Source organism: Elephantulus edwardii, unplaced genomic scaffold (genome assembly GCF_000299155.1).
Source record: "Elephantulus edwardii isolate Elephantulus edwardi_28Jun2011 unplaced genomic scaffold, EleEdw1.0 scaffold00061, whole genome shotgun sequence".
Taxonomy (NCBI): domain Eukaryota; kingdom Metazoa; phylum Chordata; class Mammalia; order Macroscelidea; family Macroscelididae; genus Elephantulus; species Elephantulus edwardii.
The window spans coordinates 22,226-40,881 of record NW_006399811.1 but is presented as its reverse complement, the minus strand read 5'-3'; the positions used below and the strand labels follow the sequence as shown (position 1 = coordinate 40,881).

Here is an 18,656-nt window from a genome sequence, read left to right as displayed (position 1 = left end):
TAAAAAGAAGTTAATAACATGTTAATTTTTTTAAACATTAACACCTTAAACATTATAGAATGTATTTTCCTACTAGAAAGATATTAAAAGTGAGATTAGGGAGCTCTGGTGGCCTATTGGCAAGAAGCTTCGCCGCAATCCTGAAGGCACAGGGTTTGAATCCACCAGATGCTCTGCTGGAGAAGGAAGGGCAATCTCCTCCTGAGCCAGTAGGATCCGACTTGATGGTACACAACAAGAAAAAAAAAAGAATGAGATTAATCTATTACTCTTTTAGCCTGAAATTGTACTAAGAGTGTGGTATCAGTTGAGATTAAACATGTAAAATTTTCAATCATTTCAAGAATATGATCTTTTTTAGCCACCTAGAATAAATCCCTGTTCTAAGAGATTTAATAGCTACAGCATTTTTCTTGTAACAGGAGTGTTTATTTATTTGTAAATTTAACATAAAGCAGATCCTTCTTAAGTTCTGTAAAAATAAGGTTTTTGTTCCCTCTGGAGTACTTCTGGCTCATCTTGTACAGCTACTCTGGTTCAAAAAGACATGCAAATGTTCACAACAATGCAAAAATGTAGGGGGGAAAAGGAAATTATGCTTTAAGATAAATGAAACTCAGGAAGATATTGAAATCTTTCCCAAGATATTGGTCTCTTTCTCGTGTTTTTACTGATCCATTATTTATTACAGTAATATATTTATAATAAATGGTTTGTATAACAAAACATCTGCCCTAAATAAACATAGTAGAGTCAAGCTATAATACATTAGAAAACCTGTGAGGCAGATTAAAGATTGACAGAAATGATACTTCTCTAATCAAGTGGGATGGTCTCTCCTCTCCCCTTGAATCTTTGCTGACCAATGACTGCTGTGGTAATAACAGACAATAGTGACTCTGACATTCTGAGTCTGGGCTTTGAGAGGACTAGAACTTTATGCTTTTATCTCCTGAGGTCTTGAGTGACTATGCCAGAAGTCCAACTACCCTGACAAAGAGACTCCACTGAAGAGAGGAGCCCTGCATACCATCCCTCTCTGCCAAGTTGTCAAGTATATATATCATCTCCAATTACCAAGACCAGTCTAATCAGCAGCTGAATACTGTCAAAATACCCAAACTATCACCACAAGTAATTACAGAACTGCCTAAACAAGCCCTTCCTGGAACTGATTAATAAAACCATGAAATAGAATCAAACGGTGGTTATTTTACATCAACATGGTTTGGGGTAATTTGCAGCACAGCAATATAAAACTGGAACATTGCCGTTCAATTTCTGCAGTTGTACTCACTCATATGGAGACCTAGCAAATTACTCCTCTCAATCAGTGGGATATTTCCCATTCAACTTCTGTTCAGAGATGAACTGCTTCATCTTCTGAAATATTCTTGGCACTTAAAGAGCACCAAAAGCAGTACTGTTTACTAGCTATTATATATTCTAGTTCACCGTAATTATCTATTCATAAATGGAGTTAACATGAAGCAGTGAGGATAGTCTAGGCTTTAGAATCAGATCAGTAGATATTGGCTTAGCAATGATTTTTGTGCAACTTGTTTTCATCAGTGCCCTCATATAAAATATGTACTAGAGGTAGCACGGACTATTATATAAAGTATCAAATCTTATATTAAGACTGCCCAGGAAAACTTCTCTGTGGCTGTTTCTTTGCCTCAAAAATAAGGATAATAACAGTATCTACTCCACGGCACTGTCATAGGAATCGGGTGAGTTAATAGGGGTAAAACAACATAGAACTGTGACTAGTATATAGTAAGAACTCAAAAAAGTCAGCTATTTTTAGTTCCACTGTTACTGCCCAATAGGACTGTTCTGAGGATTATATGTGATTAAGCCAATGGAGGGCTTAATGGCATTTCTCTCTTTAGAATTCCTTATTTCCGCAGAGAAAAGGGGCACTTTTTAAAAACACAAGACTCATGGTACATGTACATTTCTTATGGTTTAAGTGGCTTTAGGACTCAAAAATATAAAAATCAAAAAATCAAACCACTGTTGTTGAGCTGATTCCATCTTATGGCAACTCTCTGTGGGACTTCTGAGCCTTTAAGTTTTACAGAAGTAAACTGTTCATTGTTCTCCTGTGGAGCAACTGGTAGACTAGAACCTTTTGGTTAACAGCAGCCGAACCTTTTGGTTAACAGCAGCGTACCATGTAAAACACTAGGCCAAAAGCTCTAGTAAAGGAATTAATTTCTAAAGCCAGTTTTGATACAAAAATCCAAGTACGCTGTCTTCTATCAAAACGTTCGTGATATTAACTTAATGGAACAAATTACCTCTCACCTAACAAATTTCACAGAATCTCAAACGTTTTTTCCCCATGATACTTTGACTGCTGGCACTGTGGATTAACTGTTATTCTAAACATTGTTTTGCACGAGATGCATAATACTATTCTTGACTGGTTGGCAAGTTTTGGACTCCACAATCAGATGCACAAAGTAGACATAAAAGAATGTTTGAATTTTTTGTCATTAACTGCTTGATTTTATAACTATAACTTTGCTGTTTAAAACTTCTACCATTTGGGCTAGTGGGCCTCTCTTAACTATGCTAATATGGAAGCTACTTCTGATGCATAATGGAGCAGATAAAGAAAATTTACTTATACATGTGGCCTCTCCAGATACTAGGATTTTAAGGATTTCAAGTAATATGCCTTTCCTAGACTACCATAGCGGAGGGGAAATGAAAGTTTATCTATCCAATAGTCTAGATAATTGTCAAAATCTTCCAGGATCTATGTCTAGTAATTGTAAATCTGTCTCAAGTAATAGCAATACCCTCTGGGATGTAACGAATTCAGACGTTTAAATACACTCACAATCTAACTGGCTTGTTCTGAGCAAAAAAAAATCCTACTCACAGCAACGTAAAATATTAGCCTTGGAAAAATGCCATTTAATAAGATAGAAAAAAGACTAGAAAGCAAAGAAAGGGGTGGGAAAAAAAGAGGAAATCATTCTTGGCAACACCTTACTTTCAAAGATTTAACATATAAATGTCATCCATTACCAAAACATCATTCATTGGGCTATCTAAATCCAATTTCTTTCACGACTCTTACTCATTATCTTTGACTAATCAGGAAAAAACCCAGCAACGAAATAAAAAAAAAAACCAAACAAACCTAATCTCAAGTGCATACTACTGTCATGGGTTTAAGTTGCTATATAATACGGTAGATCTAATCTGGGTAAATATTCTGGAACCATACAAATTATCAGTTGCTCAGAGGATGTATCATATAAAGATTACTAATATCCAACCTAGAAGATGGTCTTTTTAGGAATAAAATTACTAATGAAAAGGCTAAGTCTTTACCCCTAGACTTTGAAAGAGCTAAGAAAAATCAAGTTCACTGCATTATATTAGCATGACCTAGAAAACTCATTCCAGAGAAATAATTTTAACTCAGAAGCCTATTTATTATCTTCAAATGAGCACACCCTCCTTGCAAGGGTTTCTATTTATTACTACCGTTAGCATTTTCCACATCTGATATAAATAAGAAAGAACATTCACAAAGAAAATATATGATGACCCCAATATAACTTAGAAAAAACTGGAAGGCAGGTCTAAGAATTTTAAATCCTCTGATGTTTCATTATAATGCTATAAAACATTAAACAGGCTGGTTTATGGAGAAAAATTTAGTTTCTTTCTACCCACATGGAACAGAAAGTCTGACTGACGAACGTAAACTGAAGGTTTATAATTTAGGAATAAGGTAAAAGTTTCTAATATAGAAAAACAATACTCTGGATGACCATCAAGTCATTTAAAACTAACAAAAAAGCAACTGTTCTAATCCTAGTTAGAATGAATTAATTCGACATAATTATAAAACCAGTTCAATTTACTCTGAAGGAAGAGCAAAACATTTATCAAAACATTTTTAAAATGGTACTTTATGTAAACATCTCAACTCAAACTCAACTTATGGTTTTCCATAGTACTCACGTCATCCTAATTAAGTATGAAAATTATTTTAAAGAATGTCATATTAAACTACCTGCCTACCTAAGTTTTATTCTAAAATGCTTTTAAAGCAACAGGAATTCTGAGATGAAAGTATGAGCATGATGATGACAAAAAGACATAGAAAAATCAAGAAACAGATTTATAAAAATGGCAATCTGAACTAAAATAGTCAATTAGAATAATGTAAAGGCAAGATGGTCAGAGTGACAAATTTGGGAGGGTGTGTAATTCTAACTCAGAGGTTGGCAAACTTTATCTGTAAAGTGCCAAGTAGAGAATACTGCTTTGCAGCAAATATAGGCTTTGCAGGCTATATGGTCTCTGTCATAAGTATTCAACTCTGATATAATAGAAAGTAGAAAGAAGCAGGATCTAAACAAATGTATGTGGTCCCATTCACTTTATTTACACAAACAGGTAGCTTTAGGATTAGGCCTATGGGGCGGAAGTTTGTCAAATTCTAATTCATAAGTCCCAGGGACATATTTTGCCAAGGGGCATCTTCTGAGACTAAAGCTTAAGCTCTCTTAGTTACCTGTCCCTTTTACTAAGTCTCAGCAAGTGGAATATTTCAGTACTTTGCACTTTCCCCACAGGCATAAATAAGAAGGCCTATTTGTAAAGGTTTAATAGATATTCATGTACTACTCCTTGAACTCAAAGAAGGGGAAAGGCATCTAATTAAGTACAAAGGGGGAAAAAATTAAATCTGTTGTATGCAACAAAAGTAAATCGTTCAGGACTCTAACTTACTTCTGATTTTCCACTATGATTAAAAATACTCTTTGTCATTATTAGATTTCATTTCTTTTCAATTATCCACTGCTTACATTTCTTTAAGATATAGTCAAATAAAGCATAACCTTCATGAGTCTAAGGAAATAGTGTCAAGGAACATTTAAAAAAGTATTTCTTGACCAAATACACTGAAGTTCACCATTTCACTCTTTCACTAGATTTCATTTGTTAAGATAGGGAGAACACAACCTATTTCTATTGTCACACCATCTTTGGAAAGCCATGTTTCACTGATGTGGAAGGAACTGGAAACATTTAAGAAACAAAACAACTCACAAAAAATGGTAACAAGAAAAAACTTTAACTTTTGTCTTCTTTCTTTTCAACTCTACTCTTTACCAACTACTTTATTTTCACATATTAAAGATTAAATGTAATACTCTGACATAATAAAATGGCTTGGAGTAGTTTACAACTTACATAAAATAAAACTCAACTATTCAGAGGTAAATATGGTTCTGAGTAAAGCAAGAACAAGTCATTAGAAAGAGCCTTCCTGTCAAGGACAGTGTTACCACTGCTATATTTTATACCAGTAATAAGATCAGAATTCAAAGAGAATGAAAGGTGCACCTTGGAATGAAAGCAGATCAATATCCTGTCATCTCTTTTTATTGAGAATACTGGGTAGCTCTTTGGCTATTATGTGCCACTCAAGAGCAAAGTCCCAGTGTTTGTGATTAAGAACAGTCTCAGTCCCATGAATTGCAAGCAATTTCAAGGCATATTGATAACTTAGCGCTCACTGGTAGTGTAGTCCCCTTCACAAGGTGACATGTGCAAGTTAAGATTTGGTAATGAGTTTTCATCATCAGCTTAAGTCCATCCTTAAGAGAGGTATCTGTGCACACACCAATATAGCTACTCATTGATGTAGATAGAACACTATTAACTCCTATAAAATTACAGTAATGTTAGCTAAGAACAAGGGTAAAAGTCACAGTGAACATAGAGAAAAATCTTGGATAATTACTTAGAATAACAGTATCTCTTCTAATTAAAATAGCAAAATTATTTTCAGAAACTCTGATTTGTTTTAAAGGTTAGCCTGGCTTGAATTTTCATGAACTTGTCATGGCTCTGAATAAGCCAATTAAGAGGAGAAAACTGGCAAACTGATGATGTTGATGTGGTCCTAGCTGACAAGGAAGCACTCTATTCACAGTATCCATACAGGAAAAAATCCATTAGAAGTTAATGAAAAGGGAGGGGGAAACTCACCAAACACGCACAGCATTTCCACATGATTTCGACAGCCCCTACTTCATTTAAGACATCTGTTGCTATCCTGGATGGAGAACAGATGAATGCTGCAAAGTTTTTCTTTACAGAAATTACTGCACTTCACCTGTACAATTTGGTCATAGTTTAAAAGCTTTATTTTCTTACATATAATCGTCTAAGAAACTAATAAAGCAAAAAAGACCTCTTCAGCATACTATTTCTCAAAAGTAGGATGGACTTAAATATTTTTGGTAGGCTTAAAAGCTCCATCCAAAGCAGCATATTGTATACTTCTCACCTCCTCACCTTTTCAGTAGTGGCAAAGTCTGACCACTGAGAGCCTTGAGTACCAGCTGGAATGTTTCCCTCCAGATTTTAGTCTAATTTTAATTCTGTGTTTCTATGCTATAAAGCACAGCTGGTCTGGATGGCTTCTGAAGAGTTTTATCCTATCATGGTGTTGCCCAACTAAAGAGGAGGATGAACCAGTCCAAATCACTTAAAAGACCAAACATAGTCTCCCATACTACCTTTAAGGGTAGGCTTTTAGCTACCCTTTGCATTCTAACATATTATAAAGAAATGAATTTCTTTTCTACCCACCTCTCCACATACCACAAAGCATTCTCTAGAAGAGAGCAGACTACCAGCAATCTCACTGAAATCATTCACACGGAAAGCATGACCAGCTCCTCTCCCAAATCTTTTACGATCACCAGTGCTTCTGCCCCAAAACAATTACTGAAACCACCACATAATTACATCTTTTAAAAAAAAATAAAATAAACCAAGGATTAAGAGAACTAGAAATTCCCCTCTTCCCTAATTTGCACTGAACTTGTACGCATCGACTTGCCTGCATCCCTTAATATTCCACTTTTCCCCTGCATACAGATTGGACATTCAAAGCTCTACATAGTTGGTTCTGATTCTCAGTGCTGGAATAAGAATCTTAGAAGTACTTAGAATTACCAAAAAGATCTTTTGAAGTTTAAAAATATCTTAGGAATGAGTAAGCAACCAAACCTGACCAGAATTGATCCCTTGGTCATTTATTGCAACAAGACTGTGCAAGATGTATTCTAGTAAATGCCCTCTAGCGTATTATTTAAAAAAAGCAAAGCTCTTGGAGTCATCAGCAAATTGCTGTTAGTTAGTTTATGAATCACTAAGTTTGCAGCCCCGAGACAGATTCAGCAAAGTTCTTCAATTAGACTGAAAATATAAACTAAAACACACGTAAAAAGGAAATGGAATTGAGGTTGCAATGAGAACCATAGTGTTGAAATTCTTCAACCACAATATTGCAGAAAAGACATGTTATTAAAGTCAAATTTTCATATAAAAGTTATCAAATATGGAGACCTGTGACTTTAAAAATATAATCCAGGCTCACTGCACTGGAAACGATATTTCTGATGGACAATATTGCTGTGATGTAAAACAAGGAGCCCAAAAGATGGGATGAAACTTTGGTAGTAAGCCTAACATATTACTTCATCTGGACTTGAGCCATTTCCTAACACATGAAGATGTCTGAGCACTAAGGTTTACAAAGACCAGTCAGGAAGTCGCAGTATGGCTCTACACTGTTCAACATTTGCAAAACATAAAGACACTTCCTCCCCTGCTCCCCTCTTCCTCAGTGTAACACTCAAATCCCCAAATGTAGCAGTACCTATTGCACTCTGCTGCTTACTTCACTTCCAGTTGTCTTAAAGCGCTTTAGGTGAAGCTGCCCTCTAGAATACTGCTCCAAGGTGACTGCTTACACAAAACAATCAGGCAAAATAGTAAGATGCCCAGCCAGGGAAAGGTAAAGTCTAACATTTCAAAACAGTAAAGATAACCAGGATTATTTTTTTTTCTTGAAACAGAAAACGTGCACATTTTGGCAGGTAAGGAAGAGGAGAGATCCTCTTCATTATCACCACCATGACTATCTCCTTCCATCCTATGGCTGGCTGGTTCAGAATGACCAAGGCTCCTGCTGCATTTCTTAGATATGGGCAATTACAAGCCATCAAGATGATATGGACCAAAGTACAGTGTTCAAACATGACTGGTAGATAAATAACCATTTATCATTGTTTTGTTAAAAAAATTTTTTTCTTATAAAGTTAACAAACCAAGGCTGTTGATCCCTGAATTAGAAAGGTGATTTGCTTGATTATTTTCCAAAGAGTGAGGTGGAAAAGTGGAAGAGAAGAGCCTTTAGTGCTTTTGTGTACGTTGCTGACCCTCTAAGTTTGGCAACACTTGGAAGCTTCTTCCAGTCTGGTGATGTGGTAGTTTGTGAATCTAAATACCAGCCCTTGGCCCAGATGCTGGCTGCTTATGGCCCAAAGGGGAAGAGGGTCTACCCTCTCCCCCTTGATGTTTCAATCAGGCCCAGTGGTGGACACCGATCCCTGGGTTGTGTCTCCAGGAGCAACTGTCTCTTCCTGTGAAGGAGATTCTTCCTCTGCTTGTCCTCGAGATGTGACAGTTGTTTCAGGGGAGATGCTGTGAGGTCCTTCCAGGGGTATGCAGCCAGGGTGGTTTTTGCGAAAGTGCTGATTCAAGATGGCTTGGAAGGGGAAACTTTTGCCACAAACATGACAATGAAAGGGCTTGTTGCCTGTGTGCTTGCGGATGTGATACTCTAGCTGATCTTTCCGGGTATACTTTTTGCCACACATGCGGCAGACAAATGGTGTAATCCCCATGTGCAGGCGCATGTGGCGGTCTAGGCTTCCCTTCTGATTGAAAGATTTGGCGCAGTAGATACAAGTAAGACGGGGGTTGTAGCGAAACCACCGCTCAGATACTTCCTGCTCTCGGAGGTATTCCACATAGCCACTTACTCCCATCATTGTTGACTCTTCTACCTGTGCCAGGTAAAGAAAAGAAAAAAAAAGGGCACATATTATTAAACATACAGGCTAAAGGAAATATAATACATATTTTTACTTCTATTACTCATCTATATGCTTATTTTTATTAAAGACCAGAACAGTAAATTTACTACCAAGTACATCTGATAAGACTAAAATTTAAACAAAACTTCCATGAAAGTTTCAGACACATTGTCATCATGAAGGAGAAAGATAGTAAAGTTATTTTCTGGGTGATAAACTAACTGGATGTATTTTGCTGGATGTATTATTTTTACAGAAGTGAGAGAACCAGAACCCACATACCATCCCCTTAGGCCCTATTTTTCAATTATCACTATAAGAGAAATGTTTTAATCTGTGCTATCCAATACAGTAGCCACTAGCCACATGTACCTAGAGAGTATCTATACTATGGCTGGCTAGCAGGATAGGAAATAAATGTCTAATTTTAATTACTTTTAATTAATTAAAAGGTAAATTTTAATAGCCACATGTAGCCAATTGCTATTATTTTGGGCAGTGTGGTGCACAACAGTAAATCTACTACCAAGAGCTAAAAGAATATATAATGGCAAACACAACTGTAAATGGCAGATATGACATTATTAGTAATATGAATTTTGATCGAGGAGTAACTAGCTTTATAAATATATGCTCCGTTTGTATATACTGGCATTATTTTTTAACCAAAAATATTTTAGTAACGCGCTAACATTATTTTCTTTTTATAGATTTCTTAAAGTTCAATCAACTTTAGAGAAAATTGTTAAGAGTCAGGACGGAAACTAGACTGAGAGATACTTATAAAAGTGGCTATTTTTTCCTGTGATCTTTTTATAAATTGACAATCAGTATTATCACCATTTTCCACCAAATAGAACAGGCACTGTACTTCTTACCCTTCTTGCCACACATGCAACAAACAGTGTGATCCCATTTATTTAGAGAGTATAACATTTGGTTGTTTCTGATCTTGCTCTCAGTGACTGCTGGTATATTATCATCCAACTACACACACACACACACACACACACACACACTTTTATTTAAAAAGCAAATTAAAAGTAAATATAATCTGTGATTTATGTCATCTTCCTTGTTTAAAATTATGCCCCTTCCCCTTCTACTCCACTTAAATTTCTTATGTTGTGAGAATAAAATATTAAAGAAAATGAAATTGGAACTCTGCTTTTAATTTTGTACTGCAAACTAATTGCTATCCTTGTCTATATGTACAGTTAACAGTAAAAACAAATATTTAAAACACACAAAATTGGTACTGACCTCAAAACCATGATACCAAGGTCAACTGGCATGTACAAATACAATGTTCCACACATTGCTTTGGTGAGAAGCAACTGTGGTCTTAAAATGTTTCAGGCTTATGGTGCAACCATTATGAAAGGCTGTAAGGTGCTTTTTCAAAAAGTTGCAAACAGAAATAGCATTTCACCCAGCAATTCCACTACTGGGAATATACCCTAAAGAAACCATAACTGCCACTTATGCAGATATATGCACACCTATGTTAGTTTTTCAGATTTGTTCACAATAGCAAGGAGTTGGAAACAACCCAAGTGCCCATCAACAAATGAATGACTAGAGAAGTTCTGGTATATTCACACAATGGAATACTATGCTGCATTGAAAAACAAGAAACTCTGAAATATTATACAACATGGTGACTCTGGAAGACATTATGCTGAGTGAAATATCTCTGTCAGAAAAAAGACAAATACTGCATAATGCCACTGTTATAAAAGAGGACTGACATAGGGGTTGGAGGCAGACTGAGAAAGGGGATAAATAATGTATATTACAGGGATATACTCAGGAGCAACAGTGTCTCTCTAGAGACTAAGGTGCGCCTGATACAGGTCATGGTATTTGCAATCGCTTGTTATGCATCAGAGAGTTGGACAATGACTAGGGAGGACAGAAGGAGAGTGGATGCTTTTGAGCTGTGGTGCTGGAGAAGGGTACTGAATGTACCCTGGACTGCCAGGAAAACAAACAGATCCATCTTGGAGAGGATTAAACCAAGCTGCTCCTTGGAGGCAAGGATTCTGGGGCTTCATCTGACATACTTTGGACATGTTGCCAGGAAGGACGGGTCCTTGGAGAGGGACATCATGCTTGGGAGGGTGGAGGGACAGCGCAGAAGGGGAAGACCCTCTATGAGATGGATTGATTCGGTGACTGGGGTAATCGGGATGGGTGTGTCAGAGGCGGTGCGGTTGGCGCAGGATAGAGCAGGGTTTAGAGCTGTTGTGCATAGGGTCGCTATGAGTCGGAAACGACTCGATGGCACATAACAACAACAACAACAGGGATATATGATTAGGTATTATTGTTATGATAGGAGTACAGAATGAAGGCAGCATAGTGGAATGGACTTGGGGGGAGGGATAGTATAACAATGAAAGAATTTTTCTATTACTTTTCAAAGAGAAGAGCAAACGGGGGCAGGGTGGGCAGGGAGAAAAGTGCAACGATGAGTGAATGGAAAACCAAAGTATCTGTAAACTTTCATTAAAATTAATTAGAAAGAGAAAGAAAAAAGGTTTCAGGCTTAAAAGTTTCTATTGAAAATACAACTACTGGTCTTTCTATTTGGAGCAAAGAATAGTGAAAAAAAATCAAAGACTACTGGTTCAAAGGACTAACGGATTACATGAACTTCAGTCTCCATGACCCTGAGACCTGAAGCACTGGTTGGTAGCTAGCTAACACCACTCACTGCTCTGAAAGGGATCCCAAAAAAGGTCTATGAAAGACACTGGTGGAATCCCTAAGATTATATAGCCCTTGATTACCCTTCAAGCCTAGAATTGAAATTACTCCCATAATCCAATTCAGTCAAACAACAGACAAGACTCTGAGCAATTTACTGCAGCAGAAAAACCTGCTGCCGGGTCAGTTCTGACTCAATAGTACATTACAAACCAATAACCTAAGATCACTGATACCAGGGAGGAATGAACACCTTAGAACAACCAACCATGTGAGATCAAAAGGCTGCTTTTATTCAGGGATAAAGTGCAGAAGGGATTAAAGGACAGGAAAGGATGAGTGGAAGTGAGAAATAGGAAGGAGATAGGTAACGTTCTGTTACCATATTTAGTGACATGAAACATAATGTGTATGAACTGTTGAATAGAAAATAAATTTGCTATGAAAATTTTCACACAAATCACAATATAAGTTTTCAAAATTTTTACTTTTATTTCATTACAAAGGAAAAATGATGTATTTAAAATTTGTAATTATTGAAAATTTTAGATATAGTATGGAGTGAGGCTAGCCAGCCTGGGCCTAGGGTTTGAACCAGGAGGCAGCCTTAAGCCCAAGGCAGCTGGGAAGTAGTGGCCATGTTGTTCCTGGTTTGGCTGGCTCCTCCTCAGGCTCTTCGGAAGCTCTCCTTGCCAGAAGGCAGGAGTGCGGTGGTGGGAGTGCAGGAATCGTGGCAAGCTTTTGGAGTCGACTGCTTTTCCGGGAATGTGTTTGATGTGCAGGTTTGCTCTGTCCCTGGAGTGAGGCTAGCCAGCCTGGGCCTAGGGTTTGAACCAGGAGGCAGCCTTAAGCCCAAAGGGCCCAAATTGTCTTCCTGTCAAACATTCTTCTAGGTGGTATAGCACTGGTCTGTGCGTTGCTGTACAGAGGTAACTCATGGTTGCTGTGATGCTGAAGCCTGTGACAGTGATGTGCCAATTGTGGTAATGGGCACCCATGGTAGACAGTGTTGGCTGGAGCTTCCCGACTAAAGCAAGCCTGGAAGCAGGAGCGGCATCCACTTCCAAAATGGCTTGCCTCCGGAAACTCTATGTATGAACAGTGCTCAGGCTGTTCGTTCATAGGGTCGCTATGAGTCATCTTCGACTCGACGGCATTAAACAATAGCTTTGGAAGAGAAAGACTTGGTAATCTACTTCCACAAAAACAGATTCAGTAATAAAAAGATACTTCACCAAAGAAATATTCAGATGGCCAACAAACACATAAAGAAATGTTGAAGATTATTAGCTATTAAAAGATAAAACTGAATAAGCAGATGATATCAGGAATACTGTAATTAATACTTATAAAACAAAATGTGGATGAGTGAGTGAGTGAAAGATCAACATAACTTTCACTCAAATCACACTTAAAAAAATAGAGACTGAACAGAGCAGGGAGACAATGGATGGTTCAAAATCAAGAAAGGGGCCCGTCAGGGATGTATATTGTCTCCATACCTTTTTAATCTGTGTGGAGAACAGATCATCCGAGACGCTGGGCTGTACGAGGAGGAATGTGACATCAGGATTGGTGGAAGAATCATCAACAACCTATGTTAAACAGATGACATAACCCTGCTTGCTGAAACTGAGGAGGACCTGAAGCGCTTGCTACAGAAGGTCAAGGACTGCAGCCTCTTATATGGATTGAAGCTCAACATCAAGAAAACAAAGATTCTCACCACTGGGCCAATTGGCAGCATCAGTATGGATGGTGAAGATATTAAGATAGTTAACCGTTTTAGTTTACTTGGTTCCACAGTCAACACTCTTGGTAACAGCAGCCAGGAAGTCAGGAGACGAACTGCATTGGGAAAGGCAGCTGTGAGGGACCTCTCAACAGTACTGAAGAGCAACAACAACATGCTGGAGACTAAGGTGCGCCTGATCCAGGCTACGGTCTTCGCAGTTATGTGCTATGCATCGTAGAGTTGGACAATGAATAGGAATGATAGAAAGAGAATTGATGTCTTTGGGCTGTGGTGCTGAAGAAGAGTGTTGAAATATACCATGGACTGCTAGGAGAACAAACAGGTTTGTCCTGGAGAAGGTGAAGCCAGAATGTTCATCTGACATACTTTGGGCATGTTGCAAGGAGGGACTTGTCCTTGGGGAGGGACATCATGTTTGGGAGAGTGAAGGGATGGTGCAGGAGAGGAAGACCCTTGATGAGATGGATCGATTCTGTGAGTGGAGTGGTGGGAATGAGTGTGTTTGAGACAGTGAGGTTGGCACAGGATAGAACGGTGTTTAGGGCTCTTGTACATAGGGTTGCTGTGAGTTGCAAGCGACTCGATGGCATGTAACAACAAGAACAACAACAACAATGTTAAAACAACAATGATATATCATCTCTACCCAGTAACAATAGCAAAGTTTAGTAACACAGTAAATTAGAAATGCTGGTGAGGAAATAGAGACTGGAACTCTCATACACTAATGGTGGGAATACAAAATGGTGCAGCCACTATGGAAGGCAGCAAGCATGGTAATTTCTTAGAAAGCTGGGATTAATAATAATAATAATAGAAAACACTGGGAATAGAAACGTTTGATTCAGCAATCTCACTAGTAGGTATATATTTCAAAGAAATGTGTTAAGACACAAATGGATATATGCACATCCATGTTTATTACAGCATTATTCACAACAGTAAAAAGTTGAAAACAACCCATTTGTCCAGCAACAAAATAGACTGGCTAAAAAACGACAGTGCATTTACACAATGGGGTACTGTGGATAATTAAAAAACAATTAAGAATTTGTGAAACACAGCACAATATAGATGAAATTAAAAAATTACTCTAAGTGACAATCAGTCACAAAGGTCAATTATGGTATAATTATCAGGAAAAGCTAAGGAAAGGTTTACACATCATCTTTGGATCATTAAAAAGAAGGGGAAAAGAGGGAGAAGGGAATAAAAATAAATAAAGAAGATGCATGAAGATAAAGATAAAATATATAAGAGATTTATCAGATATTATAATTAATGAACCACAATTAATATTATAAGTCAAAATACATATGAATGGTAGTATGAGAAACCCTGTGTGATTTGTAAACTTTCACCCCAATTAATCAAGATAATACAACTCTAGGGGAACCTCTGCTCTAGCACATGTGGCCACTATGAATCAAATCAACTTGATCACACTTGACAACAATGTTATGTTGACTCATACCAACTCTATGAATGAAAGACCTGAACATTTGGATAATTTTCAGCGTTTCTCCAAGTTCACAGGGTTTCTGGAGGCAAGCTATTTCTGAAGCGGATGCCACTCCTGCTTCCTTGACAACAATAAAAGCTAAAGTATCAACAGCAATAGTTACTAACAAGTTTGGAAAGCTCTATGTGAAGTCAAGAGTTGGACAATAAGACTTAGATTTTAGATTACTTTCTTTTTGTTCTACACAGGCTGTAAACTGCATGGGAAGATGCTAACCATCTCTCTCCCACAGAGCAGCTAGTGGTTTCAAACAGCCTGTCTTTGCATTGACAGCACAATTCTTTATCCACTAGGCCAAAGGAGTTCCTCCAAAACTAAAATTACACCAAAGAAATGAAGCCAACACACCACACACAAAAACCCATTAATAGAAGGTGGGTCAAAGATCTAGAAATAAAAGTGAAAACTATAAAATTCATCAGAGAAAAGGTAGGAAGAACTCTAGAAGCCCTAATCCACAGCATGAACAGTTTTCCAAGCATAATGAAAACCCTACAACCACGGAGAATAAAATAGATGAATGGGACCTTCTAAAAACAAATTCCTATGAACATTAAAAAACTTCAACAGGGTAAGAAAGGAAATCCACACTGGTAAAAAAATATTTGACAAAGACTTATCTGATAAGGGACTTATATTTAAAATTTATAGAATACTCTGCACAGAAACGGGCAACTCAATCACAAAAATAGTCACTTCATCCAAGAAGACACTTAGACACCAAACATACACATGATGAAATGTTCAAAATCTATAGCTATCAAAGAGATGGAAATCAAAACAACCATGAAATATCATCTCACTTCAACAACAGTAGCAAAGTTCAACAGGTCAGCAAATACCAAATGCTGGCAAAGTTGTGGAGAGACTGAACTCTTATTCACTGCACATGAGACTGTAAAATGGTACAGCCACTGCGGAAGGTGGTCTGGCACTTTCTCAAAAAGCTGGAAATAAAAATATCATTTGACCTAGCAATTCTGCCACTTGGATTATACCATACAGAAACCAGAACCACAAATTAAACAGATGTATGCATACTCATGTTTACTGCTGCATTAATCACAACAGCAAAAACATGGAAGCAACCCAAGTGCCCATCAACAAATGAATGAATAGAAAAACTATGATTACATTCACACAATGCTAAATACAGTACTGAAAAACAATGAACTCATGCTATGTGTTGTTTTTGTTAGGTGCTGCATAATTGAGTACAAATCACAGTGACCCTATAAACAACAGATCTGAACTCTGTCCTATCCTGTGCCATCTTCATACTTCCTGACACACAAGACCCCATTAAGGCAGTCACCATGTTAACCCCCCTGGTAGAGGGTCTTCCTCTCTTTCATTGACCCTTTACCTTCCAAGCATCATGTTCCTCTCCAAGGAACAGCCTCTTCTAGCAACATGCCCAAAGTATGTGAAGTGGAGCCTCATCATACTTGCCTCCAAAGAGCACTCGGGCTCCACCCTCTTCAAGACATATTTGTTCTTTTGGCAGTCCATGAGATGTCCAATGCTTGTCTCCAACACCACAGCTAAAAAGCATCAGTTCTTCTGTCATCCTTATTCACTGTCCAGCTCTCAGATAGATGCACAGCAAATGCTTGGAAATACCATTCCCTGAATCAGATGCACCTAAATCCTCAAACTGACATCATTACTCCCAATAATTTGGAGAGGTCCCTAACTGCAGATTTCCCCTCATAATGCCTCTCTTTACTTCCTGACTGCTGGTATCAAAGGCCACACAAGGACAAATACTTCATAACACCACTATTATAAAGTAGGACAGACATAGGGTGGTTGAGAGAGAACAGGAAAAAAGTTGATAGATAATGAACACCGCATTAGATCAAATGAGAAGAAAAACTGTCTGAAAGGAATATGATTTTTATGTGCCGTTGTGTCACCTTTGACCCACAGTAACCTTGTGTACAGCAGCTGCCCTGCCCTGTCCTGAGTCAGTCTCACTAATTCCAACATACCAACTGCCATTGTCTCAATCCATCTCATCCCAGGTCTTCCTCTCTTGCAACGTCCCTCCACCTTTTCCAAACATAATGTCCTTCTCTAAGGACCAGTCTCTCTTGGCCATGTGCCCAAAGTATGTGAGACAGAACATCAAAATATTAGCCTCCAAGGAGAAACTTGCTTTCATCCTCTCCAAGACAGAAGCACTTGTTTTCTTGTCAATCCATGGTATGTTCAAGACTCTTCTCCAGCACCACGACTTGAAGGCATCAGCTATACTGTCATCCTTAGTCACTGTCCAGGTCTCTGATGCATAACAAGTAATTGCTCCATTGAAGGGCTGTATCGCTTTCCTGGAGCCCGAGAGCAATATGAAAATGTGTTTGGTGATTTGGGGCCTGAAGACAGGGCACCAGCAGTGAGGGATGTGGGGCAGTGGGTGAGGCTAGGGATGGGAAGGTTTAGGGAGGCCTCTGCAGTTGTGGCTGTGAGCCCTGGTCAGTGATGACCAGACCACTGTGCAATCTGAATTCTGGGTACCAGATGATGGAGCATGTGCTGAGCACAGACTGAGACTGGAAAAAAAATCCAAGTAATTGCAAAGACCATGGCCTAGATTAGGTGCACCTTAGTCTCCAGGCTGACATCGCTGCTTTTCAGCACTCTGGAGAGGTTCCTGACAGATTTTGCAAATGCAATTTGTCTTTTGATTTCCTGACTGCTAGTGTTAAGAGTGTTGACTGCAGAGACTGATGAGCAAGCTGTAATTGTTAACAACCTCAATCTCTTTTCCATCTATCATCATGTTGCCAATTGGCCAAGTGGTAAGAATCTTTGTCTTCTTATCAGTCCATGGTATGTACTATACACTTCTCCAGCACCACAACTCAGAGGCATCAATTTTTTTTTTGTGTGTGTGTACCATTAAATTGAGTCCAAATGGCACAGGAGGAGATTGCCCCTTTCTCCAGTGGCGCATCTGATGGATTCGAACCATGTGGCTTGGAGACTGCTGTGCAGCTTCTTGCTACTAGAGCTCCCTAAGGCATCAATTCTTTTTCTGTCATCCTTGGTCATTATCCAGATCTCTGTTGCATGGCAAGTAATTGCGAAGATCAAGAGTACCTTAGTCACTAGATTGACATCCTTGTTCTTCACTACCCTGGAGAGGCCCCTGACAACTGACTTTCTTAATGCAATTCATCTTTTGATTTCCTGACTGCTGGTGTTAAGGATGTTGATTGTGGAACCGAGTAAGCAAAAATTGTTAAACACCTCAAGCTCTTCTCCATCTACCACGATACAGCCAATAGGCCACGCGGGAGAATCTTTGTTTTCTTGATGTTAAGCTTCAATCTATATTGCGAACTATAGTCCCTGACCCTCTGCAGCAGATACTTCAGGCCCTCCTTAGTTTCAATAAGTAAAGTTGGGTCATCTATATAACATAGGCTGCTGATGAGTCTTCCTCCAATCCTGATGCCACATCACTCCTCATAAAGTCCAGCCTCTCAAATAATTTGTTCTGCATACAGATTGAAAATGTATGGAGAGAGGACATCCCTGATGCACTCCTTTTCTGATATTGAACAATGCAGTGTTGCCTCCTGGTCCAAGAACAGGTTTTGCATGCTCATGCACTCTTCCACCTGCCATGGCCTCTTCTAAACCCAGCTTGTATTTCTGGTAGTTCTCTGCTGATGGTCTGCTCCAGTAGCTTTTGGATAATCTTAAGCAAGAATTTGCTTAT

General features: G+C 38.4%; 1 protein-coding gene across 2 annotated transcripts in view; it reads right to left on the bottom strand.

Moving 5' to 3' along the window:
- Positions 1–7,903: 7,903 nt before the first annotated feature.
- The window catches only part of ZBTB37 (zinc finger and BTB domain containing 37), a 28,537-nt gene continuing 17,784 nt past the window's right edge, over positions 7,904–18,656 (bottom strand). Inside the window, exon 5 of one of the 2 annotated variants that reach the window (XM_006887701.1) lies at positions 7,904–8,906. In XM_006887701.1, coding sequence (XP_006887763.1) covers positions 8,418–8,906 — 489 coding nt within the window. In that variant the 3' untranslated portion in view covers positions 7,904–8,417. The remainder of the gene's footprint in view (positions 8,907–18,656) is intronic. The other variant, XM_006887700.1, reaches the window with a different exon arrangement.